Genomic DNA, 27,785 nt, shown 5'->3' on the forward strand with positions numbered 1-27,785 from the left:
TATGTATAGTAATTTTATTCTATTTTTATCAGTTAAAAAAATAAAATACAGGTAGTCTTCAACATATCACCACAACTGAGCCCAACATTTGTGTTGCTAAGCAAGGCAGCTATTAAGTGAGCCACATCTCATTTTACAACCTTTCTCTGTCACAGTTGTTAAGTGAATTATGTGATCACTAAGCAAATCTGGTTTTCCCCACTGATCTTACTTGTCAGAAGCTGTGATGCAAGTGGTGATTCCATGACTCCTGCAACCTTCATAAATACATGCCAGTTGCCAAAAGCCTGAACTTTGATCATATGATCATGGGGATGCCAAAATGGTTGTTAAGTGTGAGAACTAGTCACAAGTCACTTTTTTCAGTACCGTTGTAACTTCAGTCACTATGGTTGTAGTGGTTGTAAGTTGAGGACTACCTATATATATCTAGGAATCAGAAAAATAATAGCCTTTTAAAACATACCTAGTATTTCATCATGAGAAAAGCCCATGATATGCATGGCCTCCATTGTCTCCTGGAAGTTGTCTTTATCTTGCTGGCCAGGAATGGGAATGTAGCCATTGGACAGAAATCGGTAGTTGTTAAACCCTTCGAGGAGCAAATCAGCTGTAATAGAGGAAAAATGAGAGGTTTTTTTTTCTCCACAAAAAAACAACTGGCATTAGTAGCTGCTGATTTACTCATGTTTAAATGAAGTGTAAATTGTTCACTTCTAGCAATCATAAACAGTCAACTCTTCATTGATGAAGTTTTCCAAAAATCTTGAAGCACATTGTTTTAATATCAAACTAGGAAATAAGGGAAATAAGCAAAGAATTTTCAAGAAAGCAATTCTTAGTGAATATATACATCTCTTTATATATTCAAGCTGATGTATCTAAATATATCACAGTATAATATCGTCAACAAGAGTTGAATCACCATAAAGGTACGCAGATTGGCTATTCAAGGCAAACTGAAAATTTGTACCTATTTCTAAAAAGCAGCTGCCTATGCTAATCCCAGCTAGACTGATCTTTTGTCTAGTGTGGGTACAGCAGCTGCAGTCCTATTGTGTTATTTCAGCTTTGGTTTAAATGCTACAGTAACCATCCACCCTCTATACTTATTAACTCACCTTTCAAATGTTCACCAGCCCCAGCTAGAAGCTGATAAAAAATGTGAAAAGTCCGTTCATCTTTGGCTTGACGAACTGCACGTGATTTTTCTAATAAATCTGAGCCAGAGCAGTTAAGAATTTTATGAACTGCATATTTTATCATGTAATTGAAACTATGTATTTGAAAAAAAAGACCACCAAATGGTTGTTCCTAATAATTTTAACACAAATTGTCAAAATAGAATTAATAAAGTTGTGAAGGGTCCTATAATTTCTTCTATAGACTAGTCCAAGTAATGGCGAACCTTTTTCTTACAGTATGCCAGAATTGTGCCTGTGCGTGGCCACTCAATTTCCCCACCTATCTGTGCATGCACATGCGAACCCCCTGTGCATGCACGCACGACCCCTTCCAGGCTCCAGAGACTTTCCTGAAGCCTGGGGAGGACAAAAATGGCCTCCCCTGCCCCCCCACCAGAGGCCCTCTGGAAGCTGGGAATGGATCATTTTAAGAACTTCCAGTTGGGCCTTTGGAGCCGTATTTCACCCTCCCCAGGCTTCAGGAAAACCTCTGGAGGCCAGAGAAGGTAAAAAATGGTCCCAACAGAAGTTCAGGAACAAACTTCCAGTTGGCCCATTGTGGCCGTTTTTCACCTTCTCCCCCGCCTTCAGAGGCTTTCCTGAAGCTTGGGGAGGGTGAAAGCCTCCCTGGCCCTCCGGAAGGGTGAAAAATCAGCTGGCTGAAGCATGCATGTGTGATGGAGCTGACGACTGGCGTGCCACCAAATATGGCTCCGCGTACCACCTGTGGCACGTATGCCATAGATTCACTGTCACAGGACTAGTCTATTTAAGTATCAAGCTATCTAGTCTAAATTCTTCAGGTCTTAACATAAAAATGCTAACATATAAAAGATAAATTCCAGGAGCTATGTCTTAAACTGAAGCTGACACCAATGTGGGAACCAGACCAAAACAAATGCTATCATAATTTAATAACTTGTAATACAGAGGGAGGCCCATAACTGATAAAAAAAATAGGGCTAATGCAACTGGTGAGCTTCCTGACTGTAATTCATAATTGTATCAACTAAAACCAAATTAAGAATTTAATTCTTTTCTGTCAAGATGGCCTGCCCTCTTTTTGGAGAGCAGCCCACCTTCGGATAGGTACTCTCTAAAGTATTTTAATCAAGCTATCACTGCAAATTTCAAATTGGATCAGTTATCATAACAGTTGTTGAAAAAAAGGATACATGTTTCAATGTTGGCCCCAACAATATAGCCAGTAACATCAAAATTTATTCTGATGAACTTGCCCTGAAAAGAAAACAAACCAAAATTTAAAATTCATTTTTAGAATATACAAGTCATACAGTCTAAAATATTTTAAACTGAACAATTAATACTCCTAGGTTATCAAAAAAATAAAAATAAACGAACATGTATGTTAAACAAATATAATTTAACATTTATTACAATTACATTCAGAGTACAAATCTTAATTTTAAACAATTGGAAAAATACAAAGTTCAACCATTGCTGTATTCATTAAATTAATATGTTAATGCATTTTAGGATAACTTAGGATATACTTCAGTCTGATAAAAATTCATAATACATTAGGGGACAATCCAGCTATTTAGTCCAAAAGTTAAAATCCTTACTACTAGAAATTACTTTTATGTATAAAGAAACTACCATCTGGATCATATTAAAGTATTCATTACAAAAATAGTGCCAAAGCAATTGGAGTGATTGTGTTTACAACATCAGTGCAGATTTAAAGAAAAATGTAACAAGAAACAGATGCAGAAGTCCTTAACAGAAAAGAATGTTCACATAATTCATGTAATAGAATTGAACAAAACCAAATTCTGAACAAAGGACTTATAAATTTAACAAATAAGCTACTTATGGAAGTTTGAACAAGTGTGGCTGAGAGCTCCCCAAATTCTTGCCATTCCATAATAACCTATTATTAACCTATTGTTCTTGATTTGATCCTCTCATTGAAAAACTTGCCTTCCTTTTTAAAGTCCTGCTCAGAAACATTTCAAACAATATTATTCCTACAACCACCATTTTAAGATTTTCATTTGAATGTGAAACACAGATTAAAATAACTGCAATTGAGATTTTTTTTTTTTGCTCTTTCCCCCACTTTTTTATAAGTTTTTAGTCATGCATGTCTATGCATGACAGCTACATTTAAGTAGCCAATCCCCAAACCAAAACACATGTCTGGATATTTTGTTCCATGGCTGAAGCATGATCCAGAAGTGGATCAGAGTAAGAAGAATGGGGTGAAATCTGATTGAGTACAAGAACCTTTATTAGGAATTACCTTGTGTCAATAAGAGCAACATACTTATTCTTCACTATTGGATTTGCAGAAACCAGTCAGCAAATCTACCACATTCTTGGTCCCTTCTGAGATTAGGAGAAGCTCTGCAGGGTCTGAGTCTGTATAATTTTCTCTGTTTATCTGGAAAGAGTTTAGTTAGTACTGAGACAGGGTCCTCCAGGGGTTTTGAGTCCTGCCATCTTTATTTTAGACCCATGTGCCTCCTGACTGTTAGACCTCAGGGGAGATTTGATAGGAATCATGTGGTGGCGAATGTTTCTTTATGGGAGGAAGATTCTGCCTACTTTGCAAGAAAGCAAATCAATAGTTCCCTCTTCAAAAAGCCAACACTGGATCCAACAGGATTGGACAATTTTCATCAGTACCAATCTTTTCTTCCAACCAGCACACCTTTCAGGGGATGTACTGATTGAGTTTTGGGATGACCTCTGATGGCTCAGGACAGCATAATCCTTCTTGATATTTCAATGACATCCTTCAATGACATCAATTCTGGTATTCTTCTGGATTATGGATTTGGGAATGGATGGCACAATGTTGCAGTGGTTCCCTCCTTCCTCTGAGACTAGTTACAATACTTGTTGGGAAAGGGATGCCTCAGGGCTAAATTCTCTCCCCATTCCTATTTAAAACCTATATATGAGTTTTAGGGTTGCTTGAATCAGGATATCTTCTATCTTTAACTGTAGATGCAGTACAACTTCCTGGACAGATTTAGTGCACTATTTGGAGTTCTTGCAAATTCATGGTACCTGCACAAGGAACAGGTGGCAGTTGTGGTCAGAAAGAACTTTGCATAAATCAATTTGTGTACCAGTTGTACCCATTTTTGGATTAGAAGGTTCTATTCACTGTCTCTTATGCCTTGAGCATTTCCTGGTTGGACTACTATAATAGGCCTTACATGAGTCTGCCCTTAAAAAGCATGTAGAAGGTGCAGCTGGTGTGGAATGCAGTAGGGGATGCAATTTTTGGTGCAGCAAGATACACCCAAGCAGTATCACTATTGCATGAATTGCATGGCCTTCCAAGTACAATTCAAGTTTTTCATTGCTACATTTAAAAGCATGCATGGCTGAAGGCCAGTATTTCTGTCTTTTTCTATAGCAATAGCAGTAGACTTATATACCGCTTCATAGGCCTTTCAGGCCTCTCTAAGCGGTTTACAGAGAGTCAGCATATTGCCCCCAACAATCTGGGTCCTCATTTTACCCACCTCGGAAGGATGGAAGGCTGAGTCAACCCTGAGCCGGTGAGATTTGAACCGCTGACCTGCTGATCTAGCAGTAGCCTGCAGTGCTGCATTTAACCACTGCGCCACCTTGGCTCTTTTTATACTGTCCTATCCCATACTGTATGTTCACCCATCCATGGATAACTATACAATATTATTTCAGCTTTCTAAAATTCATACATATAGATATGAAGGCTTTGGGGAAAGTTTTATTGCTTATTCTCCTCCAAAACATACAGATCCAGGCCTTTAAAAAAAACAGTTTAATTTATTTCCCCACAGGCCTCCAAATCTATACACCAATTCAAAAAAGCTGATTTAGATTTTAATTGATACTTATAAGCCCATAAGAACAGGAAATCGGTTAATGGAAAATCCAGACAAGTCTACAGTTTGTATATATGAATCAAAATAATTTAGTTGTATATAAAATTGATCACTAAAAACACCTGAGTTTCAAAATTAATGCAAATTTCAGCAATTTCATCGTAAAAAATAATTATGAATAATGAATTAATAGTTAAATAATTAAAACCCAGACTTACAAAGCGGGAGGAATTATCATTTTTTACAGTTTTTGCATTTCCAAAGGATTCCAGAATAGGATTGGCTTGTAGAAGCTGACGCTCTAGTTCACCCTGAAACATACACGGAAAAATGAAGTTATGTCAATCTAATTTAAAAGCAGTAGGAATCTGAAGTGCAATTTTTAGTTATTCTGACTCTATCTTTCAGTTTCAGTATCTTCAGAAATGACAATGTTGTTTAGCTGAGATTGATGCGCTATAAAAAATAAAGGTGATTAGAGAATGCCGTTGCTACAAAAATAGTAAACATTCATTAAAGTTAGGCTTCATTATTAAACAGCAACTATCACCTTACATATAAAATGCATTTAGTTAATGTATGCCTTGTTCTCCCACTGCTATCACTGCTATCAGAAGTTTTATCTGATATTTATCATATCAGCAACTTGATATGAATCAAAGGTATGCAGAAATAAAGGAAAATACAAAGTGTGAATTTAATATTTTACTTCACAAATGCATAAAAAAGCAGTATACTTATCAGCAATTCCTGCTGTTAAAGAAAGATTCCTGCCTTCATACCTAATAAGCCACTCTAACCTTGTACTACTGGTTTGGGTTTATGGGGCCAACTTTGTTGAATACAAAAGTCTGTCCCTTGCTTAAGTATTATTCTCCAGTTAGAGTTAAGAATCTGCCAATTTTGTAAGCTGATTTTAAAACTTTAAACAGCAGAAAATGTTTCTGAATTATTAACTATTTAGATCAGAGGTCTCCATAGTACTCAATTCATGGCAGCCTTGTTGCCTCAGTAATTTTTAGGGTGCCCCTATATCAAAACTATGAACTCAAATTATCAGTTTGCATGGCATTGGACAGATGCTGATATCACTGTTTCCTGCTTTAAAATATGCTGTTGTGCCTCTCTGTGGCAACACAGCATATAACTTAGGAATCACGTGGGAGTTGAGAAAATATCTATGCCGTCATAGCCCATCTTAACATTTGTGTATATCCATTAGCCCACAGAGGAGACAAAGTGCTGGAAGATATTTCAATTTTGTATGGAACGGTAAGGGTGTCGATCAAGTAGAATGAATGATAAATAAAATATAATTGCAAAATGTAAGCTTGAATGTATCTGGGATTTTTGTTAAAATATTCATGACTGGGAGAGACATGGGAACAAGGTAACCCAATGAATAGGCATAGCAACTAAGTCAGCCAATGGGAGCTTAAACAAATCTGAGTCTGTGCAAGGAATTGAAACATAAACTTACGAAGAAAGGAGCCTGCTGCCCTCAGAAGTAAACTAGCAATCTGGCTGGGCTTGTCTGCTAAAATGAAACTAACTGCTTGTGTTTGCCTCTAAGTCTCCTACCTTGTGTTTATTTGGAAGAACCGCCTGTTGCTATTGTACATTTATTCATTTATTTTTATGTATATAAAGCAGTTAATGAATCCTGCTGCATCAGCTATCTTTCTGTGCTTCGGGATTTGAATTTATACAACAAACTTTGACAGTTTTTTTTTCAGACAACCTTATTTACAGAACACATCAATTTTAAAAATGTTCCATTTGAGATTTTAATTCATAAGATTTGTGTTAGCTGCTTCCAAATGCCCTTGAATACTTTGTAATAAATTTTGTCTGATCAAGTTACAGAAATCTGAAAGTGTTTATGTAACTATATTTCACTTCTGTGCAAAATATTTTGAAGTGTTTTCTTTATTGTTGTTCTCTGAGAGCTTAAGGGAAGGTGGATTGTATATAATATTCTGATAACTACTACATATCCCTTCCTATAGTTACTGAATACCTGGACTTGGATAGCTCCTAAAACAATATAATATATATCGTACATCTAAAGTGTGAAGATCTGCAAGTTCAATTCCCTTTAGAATATCTGAATTCTCGCAATAGCATCTACCTATCATTCTGATGAAACTCCAAGACAAAACCAGTTGCGCCATGCATCCTGGTGATCACAGTAACTGAATCCCTTCACAGCCACTTAAACTCATTGGATTTCATTTGCTGGAATGGAAGTAATTTCAACATACAAATTGATGGAGCTTAAGAACATTTAACATTCAACAGACTGTGCTGTTTATAAATAGCAATATAGTAAAAATGTGCAATTCTGAAGTGATCCATCTTAACGTTTATTAGAACTTCAAACATCTTTGAGCGCAATTAATATACCTTTCTTGTTGTGCTTAAACACTTAAGGCAGCACACAGCTTAAAACAAACTAAAGAAAATCACACAAGTAATGAAACTTGAAAAAAATTATTTTCTTACACTGGCAAAAAATTATCATTTAAAAAGCCTTCCAATAACAAACTCATTATTTCATTTAGAATTTTAATTATGAGCAGCTTACTGCTACCTCTAGATTTCTCACAGTCTGAAAAATAATTATTCTAGGTGGAATGAAACCCCAACCAGACATTTTGTTCATATAAAAATTTAGAGACTCAGCTGCATAAAAAATTTTCTAATAAACAGAAGGAATCTTCAGTGTTTTACAAACAATATAAAGTGTTACGGTGAATATGGATGCATTACAAGAGTCTAAGGTATTTAGTCAAGAATAGGAAAGATAGTATGGATAATTCCAAATATCTAAAAAGTTCTATCAGACTTTATTTGTAAAAGAAACTCATTTGCCCTCCAGATTGTTAAGCGTTGTGGCTCAGCAGGATCCGGTTGAGCTGCTGATGGACTCGGATAGCGAGGAACCATATGAGTCTGCCCTGGAAGATGTGGAGGATCCTGTGCAGGGTTCAGACTCAGAGCAGGGACCAGAGAGGCTGGTTGGCCACCAGGAGGCGCCTGAGGCATGGAGCAGTGGGGAGGATCAAAGTCAGTTTGTCCCTGATGCTAGTTTGAGAAGGGCTGAGAAACGGAAGACGCAACTCCATAGGCAGTCTCATAGAAGATAATTAAGTACAGGTGGCCCCTCCCAAGAGAGTTTATAAGTGAGGCATTGGGAGGGGACATTTGCAGGAAACAACCATTCGAACTAGTAGTGAAGAAATCTGTCTGTATTCTAGCCGTGTCTGTTCATTTGGATTATATGCGTTGCTTCATTTGAACTATCTGGGTTGCTGCCAAGCTATTATATGGAATGTGAGTTGTATGGGCTCTCAGCCAAAGGATTTGTTATCTCATTAATTAAATAGTGGCAAATAGCCAAGCCTGTGTTCTGGTTTATTCACAGGCCGGGGGAGGGGGGGTCAGAACAGTTAAGTATATTACAATTTTATCTATTTATGATTTACTCTATAAAATGATGCCTTGAAATACATGGAATTAGTTACTTAAACATTCATTAAAATATGTTTGTATTTAATTTCTACTAACAGGGCCCCACCATGTCCCGCATATTTTCTAATTTTCTTTGGCATTAAATATCATAGTCCCATTTGTGAAGTATTCTATTCTGTAATATTTCAAAGAAGATTAAACTGAAGTCAGGATTTACACTAATTTGCATATAGGCATCCAAAGTATTGTGAAAGTGTGACAACATGCAATCTATTCATGCAAATCAATTATGTAATGACAGATTAAGAAGAGAGGTAGTGCCCCCAGCATCCCTGTGATTTGGCTGATTGTGAGTCAGCAAGGTGACAAACTACAAGAACTATGTGCTACTCACATACAACGAGGATCCACTCTGCAGTTAAAAAATGACAATGAAACAATGTTAATAGTTATGAATTATGACATCACCAGAAACACAGTGGGATTACAATCAAAGTTCTTAATATTTATTAATTACACATCTTCCTAATAAAGAAAATGGGCTCCTACAAGATAATTTATATATCATTTTGTTAGAACTGGAACAAAGTTATACTCTCAAGTTTATTAAATCAGCCTGCTAATTATTACAACAGCAATCTTGAGAAGTATAATTGCATTGCCTGAGTGCCATAGAGTCAATATCCATCTGCTTTGCTTTGTTTCTGCTTTTGTACCAGTGACAGGTGATCCCAATGCTCTGCAGATGTAAGGGATTTCTAACAAGACCACTGGGAAGAAATGTAGGAACATCTGGAAGACACCAGGTTGTTTATGCTTCTAATGATTTTTGCTGCCTATTGACAGTTAATCTACGTCTACCATAATGATCATATATAAAGATTTCCACACCTTCAGTTTTATAAAAGAATTCTAAAACAAAAATTGTTGCTCCCGTGCTTGTGTGTGTGCGTGTACGTACGTGTGTGTGTGTGTGTGTGTGTGTGTGTGTGTGTGTGTGCATGCATATGAATGAAATGGGCAGAAATAATGATAGACATAACTGACTTTGGGTCACATGTTCAATTAAAAATTGCACTAATTTATCACCTAGCAAATCATGGACCATTCCATCTCTATTTCTTAGCATTCTACTAAGCCTGATCACTTTTCCATTACATCAACACAACAGCTGATTAGAAAATAAATATTGGGAAATTCATGACTCCCTACTTTTCAAATAACTTGAGCAACATGGCCATAAGGCTTTTTTGTCTTTGTGTTTTTATATTAATCCAAAACAAAATTTCATCATTAGTTTTCTGCCTGTACTACCTTTATACAATGTGTTGAGAAGAGACAGGCCCATAAAAAAGGCATTTGCGTGGTGCTTCACCAGTTTAGGTGACTGTTAGTTACAAACAAATAAAGTTACATATTAGCCAATACGGTCTTTCCTCCTTCCCATTTCTTTTTCACTCACATTTAGGTTATTTTATGATGCTTTGTTTCAAACTTCTCCAAGAATTAATATTAAAGTAGGAAGAGCAAATTTGAATAGATGCAGTATCTTTTATCATTTTGGGATGAGTGGACACACATGTGCATGAGTAGGCAATATCCAAACAGTGCATTTCAACATTATTTCAACATTAAATGTTAAGACTGGGCCTCCTCCGCACTCCATCTGCCAGTCAATGTCGACTGGCGACTACACGGAGGAGAGCCTTTTCTGTTGCAGCTCCGACCCTGTGGAACGACCTCCCCGTCGAGATCCGCACCCTCACCACCATCCAGACCTTCCGCACAGCCCTCAAGACCTGGCTCTCCCATCAGGTCTGGGGATAGGTTCCCAATTTACCCGCCCAAGTGTTGACTGTTGAATGCAAGTTGTGTTTTTATTATTTTCTTTCTTTTGTTCACATATTGTTTGTCTTTGATAGTGCACCCCCTTCCCTTTGATTGTAAGCCGCCCTGAGTCCCCTCAGGGAAAAGGGCGGCCTATAAATCTCAATAAAATGAAAAAAATGAAATGAAAGTGCATTTAAGCCTGAGGCTCCATTAGTGCCAGTCAAACTGCACATTATCTGAACCTGGAGTTGTGTTCTGTCTCCAGTCTCAACAATGTTCCCAAATTCAATACAACTTTTCAGCCAATCACTTCCAACCAAACCCACCTCACAAGATTCTTGTTGTAGGGAAAACTGAAGGTAGGACTATTATGTACATATGTCACCTTAAGATGGCCAAACATAAAGGCATGATAAAAACTAAACAATCAATCTGTATATCTGTATCTATGGGGGAAAGAAAACTCTCAAGGAATACTCAAGACTTATATCTGAGTAATGAGAAAATTAAAAGTTGATTTTATGATCTTCTCATGTATGCATCATTTTGCATTAGATATTCTCTCCCAGAATACAAATAACATTTAAATCTGAAAAAACTCTCCAAGTTGGCTGTCATGATTCCAAGTTTGTTATGTCATGCAACCTGCAGAATCCTAGAATCTTGTAAAAATGCTGAAAAGATTATAAAGATTTGAAAAGAAGTAATTTCTAAAAGGCGCTTAAGTTTTCTTTAATCCCTAGTTGCGTAATTACAACTTTATACTGATATAGTTGAGTGATGGCTTAAGACACGTAACACAGGTTCATTTCAAATCTCAAGAAACCTTTTGCTAATAGAAACATATACTCTGAAAACATTTTAATAATCAGGAGAATATAAGGATGGGGTAGTGGGTTTGAAAAAAATTAATTCAATAATATATAAAGCTAACTAGTTTTATACACACAAGCTGTGATTAAAAATTCACAACATCAGGAAGTCATACCGAATTTTACAGAAATATTTTATTATATCAGTATTCTTTTGGATGTTTGGGATTTTCCAGCTCTAATAACACAAACACAAAGGCCTGCAAATCATTTCCAAAATTTAAATGACCAATATTTAAACCAGTTTTAAATTAAATGATTTAGAGTTCACTCTTTAACAGATTATCATACTTATTTGCAATATTCAATAAAAACAGATTAAACATGTTAAATGAGATATTGAAACTTACAGGAATATTGTGGTCCTTTCTTCCTTTATGCGAAGAAGCAACATGTGCAAGATACTGAATAACTTTCTTGGTATTTTCTGTTTTCCCAGCACCTGATTCACCTCTGCAAAACAAATTATTGGAGTTAAATACATGAAAAAGAATAATCAAGACTAAATAATCATAATTCAATATCAGAAAAATGTGGAGTTGGCACTGGAATAAAAAGTTCTACACTATTACTTAAAATAGAAGCAATACTAAAATAAATTATTTAACATTGTGCTTATAGATTGTGGGGTGTGATGGCTCTACAGTTAAAGATGGTGGGCTTGTTAGCTGGAGAGCTGACAGCCCAGGTTTGAGACCCAGGCTTCGTGCCATGGGGTGAGCTCCCTTTACTTGCCCCAGCAACTGTCCACCTAGAGTTCAAAAGCATGAAAATGCAAGTAGATTAATAGGTATCACTTTGGTGGGAAGTTAACAGTGTTCTGTGTGCCTTTGGGGTATAGCTATGCTGGCCACAAGACCATGGAAAATGTCTTCAGGACAATGCTGGCTCTCTCAGCCAAGAAACAGAGATGAACATCATGCCCTAGAGTCAGACACGGCTGAAGGGAAACCTTCACCTTTATCTTTTTGTAGAATGATTTCAAATTAAATAAAACATTTTTACTTTCAACCCATTTAATACAAAAAGCAATGCTTCTATGATTAGTTAGTCCATTAAAATTTCATTTATACAACTTTTAGTGCTTTAAAATCTTCACTGTCTATTCTCATACTAATCCCTTTAAATAGTTTATAGTAGTACATGTCTATTGACTTGTTTAGGTAGCTACTATAAGATTATCCCTTTCCCAAATCTACTCGTTCAGCCAGTAAAATTTTGTAATCTCGTTTCCAGATCCAAATGTGCAAATCCTGCATAGTATAATCTATGCATCCGAATATATTAATAATGTAAAGAATGCATATTTCTATCAAATATTATTTCTGCTATGTTAAGATTTTTCAGCCAAAGATGAGAAGATAAAACTTTCTGAACTCTATTCAAGAGTGCTCAGTCTTATACAATCTATTTGAATATATCTTGCTCAACATTCTTTTTGATTTAAGACAGTTAGGAAAGGACTAAAATGCTGTCACACATTTTATTTAAAGATGATTCCAATTTTTTTTATATATAAACATAATCCCCAGCATTTTTACATTCTGGAAAAAAAATCCTCTTTAAAACTTTATAAAGCTCCTGGCACTCAATGTACATAAAATTAAACTGAATCAATAAAAGTTATGACTATATAAGGAAGCTTCCCAAATATTTTATATTCTTAAATACTAGTCTGAGCAGATGAAAAATATTTTTAAGAACTCAGTATCAGTCTAATTTTAAAAGTGAGGTCTTAAAGCCCTTCCTAATTACATACAGTAAAATAATTTTCCCTGTGGTTAAAGTTATTTTTGGAATCTACCAAACATTTAATGTCACACATGTAATAATTTGAAATAGATTAAAAATCAGAATCAAAACAAACAGCATAAATGTTCTTGACTACATCAATCCGACTCTATAAGTTGAAGCCAAGGTAAATAAAACAGTTTTCATATTCTCATAAAAGTATATATATATAAAGCTCAGCCTTCAGGTTTTTGGAAAGAATATGATTTTTTTTTTAAATTGTATCAAGAACAGAATTTGGGAAGATATGAAAAAGTTTAGTATCGATACACATTTTTCTGAAGCAAGAGGAAATCTCAATTTGTCCATGAGTATGATGTCTGTTCGGCCAAAAACAAACGTTCTCATACTCACTTCAACACTTCTTTCACTCTGCACTTATCAATTTGTTTCTTAGTAAAGAAAAGATAATCTCATGTATTCAATTTTAATAGTGTTCCCTTATCCAGAGACTATATGGGGAAATATTCCCCTTTCTCCAAAAACTTTAAAGACTTTGAAGAAAAAAACTCCCCACAATTCTACGCACTTCTGAAATCTTGCATTTTTCTTCTAATAGATTTGTTCCCCAAATAAAACTGAAGCAAACGGTGTGGCTAATGAAAACGAGTCCAAGCAAATATCTGGATTCACAACTGTAATAACAGCTCTGACAAGATAGAAGAAGCTTCTTTGATGAGGAACAAAATGTCTTCAAAGGAAAAAACAAAAACAAAAGTCCAGTTGCTCCTGAAAAATTATCTTTGGGACAACCATGACCTGGATGACTGAGAATCTTTACAGACTTTCAGCTGTAAAAATAGTTATAACAAAACTTTACACACAAATAAAGAAATAGAGATTGAGATGTCATTTCCAATCAAGCCAGGACTAAACAAATGTCTCAAATTCAATTTGACAAAATGCAAGGATAAATTAATAAGACAATGAAACAGTAACCACCACCGTAGTGTTTCAAAGTTTGAACATAATAGAAAGTAAGCTTTCAAAGTTTTTAAATATATTTTATGGCAGCACTCCTTATTGAACTAGCATGTTTCTACCCTAATTTTTCAGAAGAATTTATTGTATACACACTACGTGAAGCAAAATTCAAATCTGGAAACATCAGCCAAAATGTAGATGATTTACTCAAATACAATGAAGACAATTCTTCATTATGATTCTGTTTTAGTGTACATTCATTTTGCAAAATAAACACACACACAGAAACACAAGGTTATGTGTGTGAAATAATATTTAGGTAATTTAGAGAGTTTTTTAGATACAGAGTAACTGACAACATCCAAGGCATATTAGTAAATTTTACAACTTGGAAGGGGCCATTTAGATAATTGAGTCTAATTTCCAGGTCAGCTTCGGCTTTGAAACATTTAATGAAGATATTTCTGCTTATGTGTCCTTTAGCAATCAAAGTATTTATGCCTTTGTGCCCTAACTTCACTATAACTGTAATCAGCTTCCCTGCAACTTAAGTTTATCATTGTGCCCTACTCTCTGGAATGCCAGAATACTGGCCTTTCTGTGAGTTCTTGTTATTATATATTTGTTATTACATAGTTAGTGTTATTGTAATCACCCTCCTCCTTATCTCTTCTCAAGACTAAATATGGCCACTTCCTTCAATTTCTCCTTATAAGATTCTAGACTCCTTATCATGCTCATCACCCTGTTTCTAGTTTCTCTAAATCTTTCTTAAATTTTATGCCCAAAACTGGACATAATACGTAAGATGGGTTTGACCAATACTGAATACAATGGAATTATTTCCATGATTTGAAAATTATATTTTTGTTCATACAACCTAAAACTAGACTTGCTTTTTAAGAGATCTTATCACATAGCTAATTCATATTCAACTATAATTCTGATCAACTATAATTCCAAGATTCCTCCCAAGAACCAATCCAGGTACCTTCCATCCTAAACCTGGGGATTTAAATTTTTTATCTAAGTGAAGGACTTTCCACTTCTTCTCTTAAACTGCACTATATTCTTTTTAGATACTTCTCTGACTATTAAGGTCATTTTGAACTTTATTTCTAGCTTCTAGAGTGTATCTACTACCCATATCAGTAGTATGTCACCTGCAAATCTATACGTTTTTCCTCCAATGTGTCACTAATAAAATGTTCAGAAGTACTGGGCTTATATCCAACCCCTAGGGCACCTCACTTAACATTCCACCATTCGAGCATGTGTGAATCTATCTAACAGAGATTTCATCCAAGCTATACATAACTAGCTTGCTAAACAAAATGTCAAGATACACTTCGTCAAATATTTTGCTGAAGACAAAGTACAGCCCCCACAACCTATTAAGTAAGATGACATTTTAAAAAATGAAGCAAATGTAGGTGTTTCACTGCATGCAAACGTAGGCAGAGCTCTAATTTGAAAGATCAGTTCTATACACATAAAATGTGGCTGGACAACTAAATATGAAATTAATTTCTCCATATAACCTTATTAGTGCCTGATGACTATGCAACGTTCCAAGGAATATTACTATGTGATGAAAGTAGCAAGCCTTCCTAAATCATTTTAAGATTGATCTAGATTTTCACATTTCACTGCCAAACAGATTTGAGATGCACTACAAATTATTCCTATTATTAATTATACATAGAAACAACAGTATTTTTAGTGTTGGGAAAATCTGTCAAGCTTGGAAAAATAATAACCTGAAAATATCACTCCCAAATTTATTTTGCACCTCAATTAGAAATGGATTTTGGAATATACCTGCAATCCAGGTTTTATTAAAAAATGTAAATTGGGGAAATTTTCATTAAAATATGAAACTAATTTGTCATGCTTCCCTATTTTTCTCTAGAACTTTTATTATCTGTTTTATTATTAACTAAACTGAAAACCAATTTGTAAATGAAAAATTGCAAGACAGAGAGAAGATAGAAATGATATAAAACAGTTGAAAACATCTTGCCTGAAAAAGCATAGATGTCAGTTGATTTTAATGTGCTCTTTTGTAACTATTAAATTTTGATTATAAATTGTCTTTTTTCTAGACAATCTTGGAGGTTTGAAAATGGGCTGGAGACAAAGCAAAACATAGAACAGTAAAGGATGATTTATATAATCTGATTATTATTCTACTATTAATTCTGCTTTGCTGCGGTTGTTTATTAGTGAAAATAAATTTGGACATTAAAGTATAATGGAACACTATAGCTCACCAGAACAGGATTATTAATATCTGGAATGCTACTATATGCAAAAGAGGTAGAAGGTAATTGAAAATGTTATATCATAACTCTGTATCCAAATACCTCTTTGCCATCTGATATATAATCAAGACAATGATGGCTAAAAATAATGAACTAATATCAGTGGTTCAATATTTAAAAAGGTAATCAGTTTTTATTTAGGCTAAAGGACCAACTAGATGAATTATGACCTTGAACGGAAAAAGACTTCAGTCTATATTTAGGCTTGAACATACTTGAAAACTGCATTTAATTCTATCTACACATTGTTCTGAAAACTGTCTTACATTATGATTTACCAATTTTTACATTTCTCCAGAACAATTGAATATCACAAGTGGCCAGGGGCGAGAAAGTAATAGACACTAACATCACAATTGAAAATTATATTAAGTGGAATTGTATAACTTTGATAATGGATTGAAGAACAGTTGTACATTTATTATAATACTAGACTTAGCCCTAAAAATCAGACTCCCTCTTGAAAGAGAAATAAAGCTTAAAAAGCACTATAAAGCTTCTTATTGTAGAACAGCTGAGAGGAACAGAGTAAAATATTTTGTGAATGAAAAATTCTTTCTACATGTTTTCAAATGTCAAGTGGTTCTTTGTAAGGGATGAACGTGTCAAACCGGTTTCAATATTTGATTGCAATAATCTGTTTCCAAGACATTTCCTTTATGAATGTCAAAATGTAAAAAAAAAAATTTTTTTCAGAAGCAATATTTAAACTGAGTTGAAAAGCTAGTATTAGCCCTTGTCATATGCAAGAATTTAAAAAAACTGCACAAAATATGTTTACTTACGTGCAAAGAATTGATTGGTCCTCACGATCTGTACAAAACAAAACAAAAAAAATATTTACAGTTCTGCATGTCAACTACAGAGAAACCAAAATGTTACTCTTTCTATGTACTATCCCTTAAGACAGTGATGACAAACCTTTTGGCACTGAGTGCCCAAACCAGAATGCACGTGCATGCGCTTGTATTTACGTGCGCTGGAGCACCAGAATCCAGAAAACCAGCTGGCCAGTGCGCGCATGGATGTTTTTGGGCTATTTTCAGGCTGTTTTTCAGGCAAAAAATGGCCTGGAAAATGGTCCAGAAAGTGGCCTGAAAAACGGCCCCCAAAACCAGTCTGAAAATGGCCTATTTTGGGGCATTTTTTCGGGCCTTTTCTGGCACTCCGGTGCACGTGAAAACCAGCTGTTGACGGCATGCATGCCCACAGAGAGGGCTCTGTGTGCCACCTCTGGCACGCATGCCATAGGTTCGCCATAATAGCCTTAAGGCGTCATTCTTTCCATAATACCTGTTAAGGTTAAAAATCTTCATCTTTAAATAAAACAAGAAGTAACACATATTGAATTTGCTTTTTCAGATCTAGCTTTAAAAAAATTGAGCTTGATATTTTCCTAGTAGAAAGGAAACTGAAGGATACTGAATAAATATTGTAGATTTTCTCTATCCCTCTCCAGTCATTCAGTTGATGCCTAGGAACAGAAATATACACTATAAGCTCTACTATAAGATGTTTTGAGTTAAGATTAAGAGCATTTAAAACCGTGTGTCTTGGTTTATTAGTAACTTTTTTATCAACAGCAATAATAATCCTGTATTACCCTACAGCAGTGATCCCCAACCCCCGGTCCGCGGGCCGGGCCGTGGAGTACCTGGCACCGGGCCGCGCAGCGGCCGGGGGCCATGATCGCTGCAGCGGCCGGGGGCCATGATCGCTACAGCGGCCGGGCGCCATAGTTTCTTTCTGTATGCAAATTAGGGCTAACTGGCACAAGGGGTGTTACTGGACCGCTGGTGGCACTCTGACGTCACCAGCGGCCCACCGCCCCCCTGTGTCCAGCGCCGCCCTTCTCATTCCTTTTCAGCGCTTCAGCGCTGGCCGATTCCTGAAAAAAACCTAAGAGCGCCTGCGCAGCTACGTAGGGCTAGCGTAGACAGCGCTAGTAGCGTAGCCTTGCGTAGGCGCAGTTTGTGCTACGCTATCTACGCTAGCCATACTGAACTGCGCCTGCGCAAGGCTACGCTACTAGCGCTGGTCATCGACGCGCTCAGCGGGCCACGGTAAAATTATCAAAGGCTGACTGGTCCGCGGCGATAAAAAGGTTGGGGACCACTGCCCTACAGGACCAAGTTGCAAAATGATTATTTCCTCCTCTTCTCCACTCAGGCAAAACAAACAAACACACACACACACACACACACACACACACACACACACACACACACACACACACGACCATTCAGTCCTACTAAGTTGAGTCAAAATTCACAGACATAAGAGGAAAAATTGGATTTATACTTCCTAACTGTCTAGATCAGTGGTTCTCAACCTCTGGGTCGGGACCCCTTTGGGAGTCGAACGACCCTTTCACAGGGGTCACTGAAGACCATTGGAAAACACATATTTTCAAAAAAATACGGAAAACATAAAATAATCTTATGATTGGGGGTCACCACAACATGAGGAACTGTATTAAAGGGTTGCGGCACTAGGAAGATTGAGACCCACTGTGCTAGATCAAGTCTCCAAGAAATTAGGATTTTCCCATTGCTCATCTGGTGACAATTAATACACTTCTTTTAGCTATGATAAAGCTCATCTATGTTGCTTAAATGTAGCCAGTTCTGATGGTTTTGGAAAATAAGGGATTTATCTATGGACATCAAACAACTGCTTTGGAAATAGTGGGCTATTATAATGACAAAAATCCAATTCTCTTCTTGTGTTCTACTGCAACAGAAAGTTCGGGACATTCTACATACACCTAAAGCAGCAACCCCCAACCTTTTTTGGGCACTAGGGACCAATCCTGTGGGGAAAAGTTTTTCCATGGATCACAGGGGGTGTGGTTTTGTGTGCTACCTGCGTCCTGTGGATGGGGCTTTGCTCGTTTGTGCAAACTGGTTTTTGAAATCTAAAAAGTGCTGATCTAAAGCGCTGTGAGAGATAATTGTTTTCAGTTGATCTCCATTTATAAAAAAAAATTTTTTTAAAAAATGTATCGGACAGTTTGTGCATCTGCTAAAGCTGATCAAGCGCTAGCATTTTCAGGCAGTTTCATAGGATCCGTAGTGTTCTTCTCGAACAGAAAGTTGCAATATTCTAGAACAGGGGTCCCCAACTCACAGGCAGCAACTCAGTACTGGGCTGCAGCCCATTCAGAACTGGGGCCATGGAACTGGTGGGGAAATGTGTTTGTGCAGCTCCTCTTGGATGGGAGAAGGGTGAGCAGATTTGTTGCTTGCACAAATTGAGTTGTGTGTGTGTGTATGTGTGCGCAAACCTGCCCACTGTTCATGCAGAACCATCCCCTTTCCCCCCTACAATCAACAAAACTGGAAAGGTTGGGGAATGTATATTACAATGTGCAGCTTATCAGTTAAACCTGTGATCAGAGTTCTACATATCACTAAAAAGTTCTTAATTGGGGTATTATAGCATAGCAGTTACAATGGTTCATTTTGACTTGGACTTAATGCAAGATATCTTCCTATTCAGCAAAGAATGGCCTGATTTTTGGCTATAAGGCAATGCTTAGATTTTTGCCACCCGATGAAACCCAGCTTTCCTCTTCCGCCCTCTGCAGAAAAAGATTTTATCTCTTGGCTACAATTAAACTGGGGGAGGGGATTAAAAAAAGAAAATAGAAAAGAAAGTGAATTTTTTAAAAAGAAATTATGACTTAAAAATCTCTCCCCTTTCAATAAAAAAGCTCCAGTCACTCAAGAGTTCACAGGGGGCCATGAGCCACATCAATCCAAGTTGCAGCAATCAAGCCCAAGTATCAGGAAAGAAGAGCTCTTCTGAAAACGCAAATCTATCCATCCATCTTCTGCTAAAAGTAGAAAGTTCTGCCCATACTACAAGCCCCACAAAAGCCTGTATTGTTAACTGTAGTGGCAGCTCCACTGAGTGGGCTGTTACAGGAAGGGAGGGTGCTTGACAAAGGCTCAGCAAGCTGACATACTCCCTGACATATCAGTTGATCTTGTAGACTGTGTAACTCTTTCCCTAAATCACCTCACTTATCAACAGGCATAATAGCCCTCCAGTCTTCTAAAGAATACTCAAGATAGTTTCTTAATTTCCTGCGCACATCTAGCAAGATCTTCTGCATCTAGAATTCAACATACAATCCACCTCATATTCCTTTTCCCCAACTAGGAGAAGCGATGGGGTAGTGAAAAGTCTGTAAACAAGGAGGACCTGTCTACATAAGGAGAAAACAATGAAAAACTATGTTTACTTTCATTTACACGGGTAACTGAAATGGAAAGCCCCTGAGTTGAAGCCATGTATGACAGAGAAGGGGCCAATAAGTATCAATTGTAGTTTTTATATGGACATGAAGGTAAAAACTTAGTGGAAAACAATGCCAAATTCCCCATAGCAATCTTAGTGCCTTCTTGTCTATGTACTGAATATCTGCTATATATTTGCATGCAACTTGGCAAAAAATTTCAAGGGGAGCTGTGCCATGTGTGTCTCTTGGGGAAAATCAGGATCTTAGAAGGAGGAGCTTTACAGAGCAAGCAGTAAGTTTTATCCCTAAACAGCTTAAAAGGAAGATACCAATCAAAAATGCAGACAGTTGTTATACAGAAATTCTGGAAACAAGAATAAATCAAGCCAATTGTCCTGCTGACAGGAAAAATCACAATGCAGAAATTGTTGCAGCACAGAATTAGTCCAGGCCTGCACAACATATGTGAGACCCATCAAACAGCCTTGCACAACCCATTAGTATTTTTTGAAAATTCAACAAATTCACTGATGCCAGGAAGGATCTGTCACTGCCAGCTGGTTTTTTACAGCCACTTTTGCCTTGAAAAGTCATGTTGCCAAGAAGCCTTCAACACCTCCACGTCTTACCAACACTGCCAGCTGTATCACTGCTGCCAAGCTGATAGTTACTAAACAGCTGGCTGGCATATGCCAGCTAATCCTTTGTGGCCTGCAATTATTTTTAATGGCGTAATGTGGCCTTTTCCCCCTACCAATTGTGCTGGGTTCCCTTACTCTTTTTTTATTCCCCCATTCAATTTCAGGTGATAAGGCAGCAGCAAATAATTATGAATATTTGTTAAATGGAACATGAACAGAGAGCCCTAATCTGGTTACTAAATCCCTGAGCTGAAAAATGTGGTCAAGAGGGAATTTTGCACTGTGCAGAGCAGATGATAGCTCCTTGCATGGAATAAAATGAGGCCTCTGAGTGACCTGGTCTGTAACTAACAAAATGGTCGTGTAACCTTACACATCTGAAAGAGATGTGTAATAAAATCCACGGAAACTGTGTCTCATAGTCCAGAGGGAGACGAGAGTAGTTACAGAAAAACAGCAGCAACAGCTTTGGCCTAGCCACAGATATCTTCTGTCACCCTTGACCACCATTACTCCCTGAAGAAAAGGTGCAACTTTTTGAACACTCCCATATGGCTTGTACTTGATTGTCATATCAGAATTGCAATACATCTTCCTTGGAAAAAAGAGGAAATAATAAGTCACTCCTGTAAAACAGCTGTCCTTCAGTCACAAAAGAAAATATTTTTTATGTGACACTTCCCCTGAGGTCATCCATCTGAGAGAGCAGGGCATCAGAATTTCACTTTAATGCACCATTGTGTATACAGGTAAATGACAATAAAAACCTGTGTACAGGTAAAAGGAAATAAATGACAATAAAGATTATCTTATTGTAGGTAAATCCAGTTAACAGATCTACTGCCAGCCCCCATGACATTAGTTTCTCTGGAATTTCCTTCTAGAAGAAAGGGATAAAAGCCATGTCCCACCTGACTTGATATTAACTGTAGGTCAGTGCTTCCTGCAGGTGCTCCAAATTGTTATGATCTGTCCACCCTCTCTAAGAAATGTCATTATTGAAATGCTTTATTTTTATTTATTTAACTAACACATATAGTTACTTTTCTGCTCAAGGAACTCTGGGTAGTGGACAGAAATAAAACATAATCAAACTACACAACTCCAGTTTTAAAGAAATTGGATTGAGGCCCATAAACGTTTCATTATCAACATATCAAATAATTCAAACGTGAACTCTTGCCTCCGGTGAAATCATAACAGTAATCCATACAGATTAAAGCATTTGAAACATAGAATGGGAAGCAAAAGAAAACTCATAAAAATCTAGGCAAAACATCTAAGGGCTTTGAATCATTGTAGCTATATGGTATATGTATGCATCATGAAGCACTTAAGATATAATTTTAGCTTTTAATAGCTTGATGACCGTGGGGATGCATCTGCTTTCTTTGGAATGAAAAAAAGCTCCTAATCATCTTGACACTATTTTGGGTTTTGCTATAAATCATTTTAATTTGTTTCCACCAAATTCCAAAATTTACACCAAGACATTTGAAAGCAGAAACTTGCCAAAGTTTATTGGCTCCAATTTGCTATATACATTTACAGAATTCTGGCAAGGCTTGAAGACTTCTCCTGATGCCCATCTATATCAGCAAAAGCATACAGCAGTACTGGCAAATGCCTGTCATTATGGTTAGAACGAATTCCTTTGTGGTTAAGGCAGCTACAGTGAATTCACATGATTAAAACAGGGATAGAATGCCATCCTATTTCTCTCCTGGATGGACTGGAATGTCTACAGCAAGGTAGCCAGTTCTACTTTATTTCTAACTTGCATGACTGCATTTTCATATAAACTCCTAATTAAGAACAACAGCCACAGATCAACAGATGTGAGGGACAGCTTGCATCAGTGTCTGTCCCTTGGAATAGAATCAAATGTAGATTTTAAGCCAAGGAAAGTAGTGGTTCCTACATGTGCAGCTCTGTATTAGCAACTGTTAGATGGCAGTGCTCAATTGTAGATCTGCGGTCTTATCAGCAAGAGTTTCTCTTGATTTATCTAGCAATTTGTAAGAAATAGGCATATAATTAACTAGGTACATATAATAGTCTAAGTGGCTGATAATGTGAAGAGTTTGTGCTGTTGCTGTTCCTTGGGATGGACAGTTACAATTTGGATCCAGTCATTGGCACCTGGAGTGCATTCTCTTCAGTAACTCTGATAATATCAGATCACAGCTGCAGGGTTTTTCCATCTTTCAGTTTGTTAATTTAAGAATCTCTAAGTGGGAGAGTGGGGGCCAGAGAAGGATGCTATAACATGCTAACCTTCTAGTCCAGATTTCCTCAATATATATATATTTAGCCTGGATGTTGAATAAATAAAGAGAGAATATACAGACTTGTTTCACTCCTTTGACAGCTTGGGATTAGTCTATCCCAGGGGTGTCAAACTCAAGGCCTGCAGAACCGGTCTGCGATGCCTCTGCCAGTGAACGGGGCCAAGGAGGAGGGCGCGCGCATTCCCCCTGAGCTCCATTTTCACAGGCAGAGGGCTAGCAAAACAAACTAAAAACAAAATGAAAGGAGAAATGTTTCCCCTTTTGTATTTGAGCATGCAAGAAGGGACAGGAAAGGAGAGTGGGAAAGAGGAAAGACAAAGAAAAAGAAGGAAAGATGGGAGGAGTGCAAGGAAGGAAAATACAGAAAGGGGAAGGAAAAAGAAAGAAGGAAAAAGAAGAAAAGAACGAAAGGAAGGAGATATAATGAGAGAGGGGGGGTCTAAGGAAAATCCTGTCTTAGCACTTGGCCACCAGAACTGTCCCACCCGCCACGAGTGATGTTGAGCTGGCCATACCCATCCTGGCCACATCCTCCAGATCAAACACAACTCTGATGCGGCGCTCAATGAAATCGAGCTTGACACCCCTGGTCTATTCCCATCATGTTCATATAGCCTACAGCTACCTGGCCTGCATATAGGTTTTGCAAGAAGTCAAAGAGATTTTTTGACATTCACGTTTTTCTAAGCACATTCCCCATCTTGACATGGTCAAGATAACTGAAGACTGTTCTATAATATTTATTTCCTTTCGATATTTTTGGCTTTCTCAATTGTCCAGTGTACATCAGCAATACTGTCAGTTCTTCTTCAGCTTTTTATAAAGCAAGCTTGAATATCCTTTCCATGCAGGTCTCTAATCTGCAATGAATTCTTCTAAGTATTATTAAGATAGCATGGGAAATTAAGGATATTGTAAAATAATTTAAACACAGAGTTAATTCTGCTTTCTTTCATGCTGCTATGTAGACTAACTTCTTCCAATCTATTGGCCATGATTTGGTTAGAACTTTACAGATTCTTCTTCCATTTTTTGCTACATATTCCAAAATTCCTTTTGTCTTTTGACTTGAAATGAACCCAGTATTGATCTAACTTAATCTTTTAAACAAAATAGGAAGTATTTTCCCAAATTGGATGCTGACACCTCTACTGCGCAAAATTTTTATTATGCACTTCCCTTTGTTTGATCTTTTAATCAGTTACTATCTGCCCATTGACATATTTTATCATGACAATTCAAGGTTGGAGTAAAGATCTTTTGAAAGCCTTTTGTTGCTTTGATTTAGCCACTCTATACAACGATGTTATTATGATTAAAACTGCTAATAATGATCTCTAGCTTATAGGCAAGGTCTCTGAAAAAACAACCAAGACCTAATGTTGCTTCAATGGAATTGTGTGCTTTCATCCAGTTTGAGCAAATACTTGGGAAATTTTAGAGAGAAATCTCTCCTATCCATGCGGGCTGCCCATTGCTGCCATAGAAATTTAAGATACCAGTATGGCATAGAGTTTTGTTGCCAGGCTGCCTACTATTGTGGTAGAGCAAGGCATCTTAAGAAGTGGTGGGGAAATGGAGAGAAATGGCTCAGATTCAGTTTTGGAGTACCGATATGTTGCCATAATGGCAACATCTGGTTGTGAGCCAGGATTTTTATAGGATAGGGACAACATTCATATTGGCCAAGTCTGGTAGATAGGTGTTGGGGATGGTGGCAGGAAACCCATTTCCTCATTTTCTGTAACACATGCTGCTAGTTTGAGCTGTAAAGTGAGAAACAGAAGAGTTAGGATTAACAGAGGGGTTAGGGTGAAGTACAGAAGTTTGAGCCCATGCTGTTTTGAGGCATTAAGTCAGAAAAAGCTTTTGGATGTAATGTGCAGGAATTTGTCCCAAAGGTGCTTTTTCAAGAGGCAGTTGGACTACCATATTTTTCGGAGTATGACACACCTTTTTTCCTCAAAAAAGCGGCTGAAAATCTGGGTGCGTCTTATACACTGAATACAGCATTTTTGGCCTCCCGAAACCCCGCCCCGCATGCATAGCTAGTAAGAGGCTTTCAGAGAGTTCCTGCAGGCTGGGGAGGGCAGAAATAAGCAAAAAATAGCTGTTTTTTTCTCAATTTCCCCCTTCCAGCCCCCAGGAGCACTCTATAAGCTTCCTAAAGTCTATCCATGCATTTTTTGACAAAAAACGGACCCGTCTTCATGAAAAATAGGCCATTTTTCCATTTTTGCCCACCCCCACCCCTCCAGGAACATTCTACAAGCCTTCTAAGGGCTATATATGCCATTTTTAAAAAATGGGCCCATTTTTGTGAAAAACGGGCTGTTTTTGGGAGGTTTGCAAAGTGCAAAACCTTTTTTTTAAAATTTTCCTCTTCAAAACCTTGGTGCGTCTTATACTCTGGTGCATTTTATACTCAGAAAAATACGGTATTTGCTTTTCTTTGAAGACATTTTGCTTCTCATCCAAGAAGCGTCTTCAGCTCTGAAGAAGTCCAGTTGCCTCTTTAGATAAACTTTTGGGGCAACCATGTCCTGGATGTCTGAGAATCTCTGTAGACTTGCAGGATGAAGAGAAAGAGATTGCTTTGTAGGTATTCCACTGGAATGTGCAGGTGTCAATCCTAGCCCCAATGGGAAAAGAGAGTGAAGATGTCAGCTAGAAGCTTTCCCGAAAGAAGTGGGAAGCCAGACTGGACATCCTACACTCCAAACCCACAACAAACAGGACAAAGGGAGGCAGCTATCTGCAGACTTTGGGGAAGCCCCAAAATAGGAAGTGCTGGACAAAAGCCCCTAAGGGACGTGCATCACACAAAAACTATGCAAAAAGACAGTTGGCAAAATCCAAAAAAATTGGGTTTTTTTCACTAGCAGTTGTAAATATATTTGTACAGGTAGTCCTCGACTTACAACAGTTCATTTAGTGACTGTTCAAAGTTACAGCAGCATCAAAAAAGTGACATGACTATTTTTCATACTTACTTACAATCTTTGCAGCATCCCTGTGATCATGTGATCAAAATTTAGATGCTTGGCAACTAGTTCATATTTATTTAATCAGTTATTTTGTTATTACTTAACAAATGTGTCACTTAACAACAGAAATATTGGGCTCAATCATGTTGTAAGTCAAGGACTATCTGTACATAGTAAAAGAAACAAAAAAGTTTCCACTGTTTCTCTCTCTGAAGCACTTGTCCTTCTTAAAGGCACCCCTCCTCCAGCTATAAGAGCCTTAAGTCATACTGTAACAATTGTAACTTTTCTCACATGATTTTTTTTTATTGCATTTCAGTTAATCAGTGTCCCGTAAAACAAAAGATTCTACAAATGGCCAGAAATGCCATTTTCCTCAGTCAGAAAAGCATATACTCAAATGAACTGATGTTTTCAAGTGCAGCACACATTTTTAAACACTGGGTGCAACTGTTTAACATTATGAAAAGATGGTTTGTATGCATTCTTATAAGGAATTAAGCTGGTGAAAGTAGAACTAACAGATCTTAACTCCGAGAAGACTGTTACTGGGACAAATTCCAGTTACTTTTCTGTGGCCTTCACAATGATGGCGGACATGAAAATAAAGGAAGGAAACGTCTAGGATTTAAACTTAGGATCACAGGCCTATAAAAAGAGGTTGTACTGAAGTAGATATATTTTCTGTTGTACTATATTTCATACTTGTTTGCAATAAAATATTCAGTTAAACTAAGTCTTGTCCGTGAGTCCATTGCCAAATAAACTAATTTTTGAATCAGACCAGCTTTAGCTTGTACCAAGCTGAAGGAGAAGCAGCACAGAAGCACCAGAAGCAGTGCACAATCCTATTCTACATGTGGGTTTGCACAGAGATCATCAAAAGAGGATTTACTTTCCTTAATAACGTATGCTACATCATTGACTGTCCAGGTGTAATAGCCAGTGCTTTTCTTCTACTTTAATATTACAAAGAGACATTATTCTGACATTTGCCAGGTCTTTCCTACATATTTAGGAAGCTTTTCTAGTTCCAATCCACATTAATATTTAACTCAATCTTTCAGACAGGTTCATTTACTCCCATAGCAGTCAAAATCCCATCAGTTGAAGTGAATGATAGATAGTCTGTTTGACAGACTAACAGTTGCAACTTAACTCTCCTCAAAGGACTGTTTTGGTATAAAAAACTAAAGAAAAATAAAGAAAATAGCCGAAGGATTAAAAGAAAAATAGCACAATAATTAAGGAGATAGAAAGATACTGGGATTTTTTTTTACTGCTATACATTCTGTAAAAATATGAAATGACTGTCTAGCTATATATTATGTCAAAAAGATGCAATCTAACATCCATCAATATATTTAATTATA

At 37.1% G+C, this 27,785-nt stretch overlaps 1 protein-coding gene across 2 annotated transcripts in view; it reads right to left on the reverse strand.

The window, feature by feature from the left end:
* Window positions 1-27,785, reverse strand: part of MYH10 (myosin heavy chain 10) — an 87,868-nt gene that overhangs the window by 49,152 nt on the left and 10,931 nt on the right. For both annotated transcript variants that reach the window (XM_014055943.2, XM_087709780.1), the window contains exons 4-9: window positions 17,033-17,060; window positions 11,559-11,661; window positions 5,251-5,343; window positions 2,360-2,423; window positions 1,122-1,220; window positions 467-610 (exon numbers count right to left, since the gene is read on the reverse strand). In XM_014055943.2, coding sequence (XP_013911418.2) covers window positions 467-610; window positions 1,122-1,220; window positions 2,360-2,423; window positions 5,251-5,343; window positions 11,559-11,661; window positions 17,033-17,060 — 531 coding nt within the window. The remainder of the gene's footprint in view (window positions 1-466; window positions 611-1,121; window positions 1,221-2,359; window positions 2,424-5,250; window positions 5,344-11,558; window positions 11,662-17,032; window positions 17,061-27,785) is intronic.

The sequence above is a fragment of the Thamnophis sirtalis genome, unplaced genomic scaffold (assembly GCF_051295495.1).
Source record: "Thamnophis sirtalis isolate CommonGarterSnake01/CBP01778 unplaced genomic scaffold, rThaSir2_p1.2 scaffold_3, whole genome shotgun sequence".
NCBI lineage: Eukaryota > Metazoa > Chordata > Lepidosauria > Squamata > Natricidae > Thamnophis > Thamnophis sirtalis.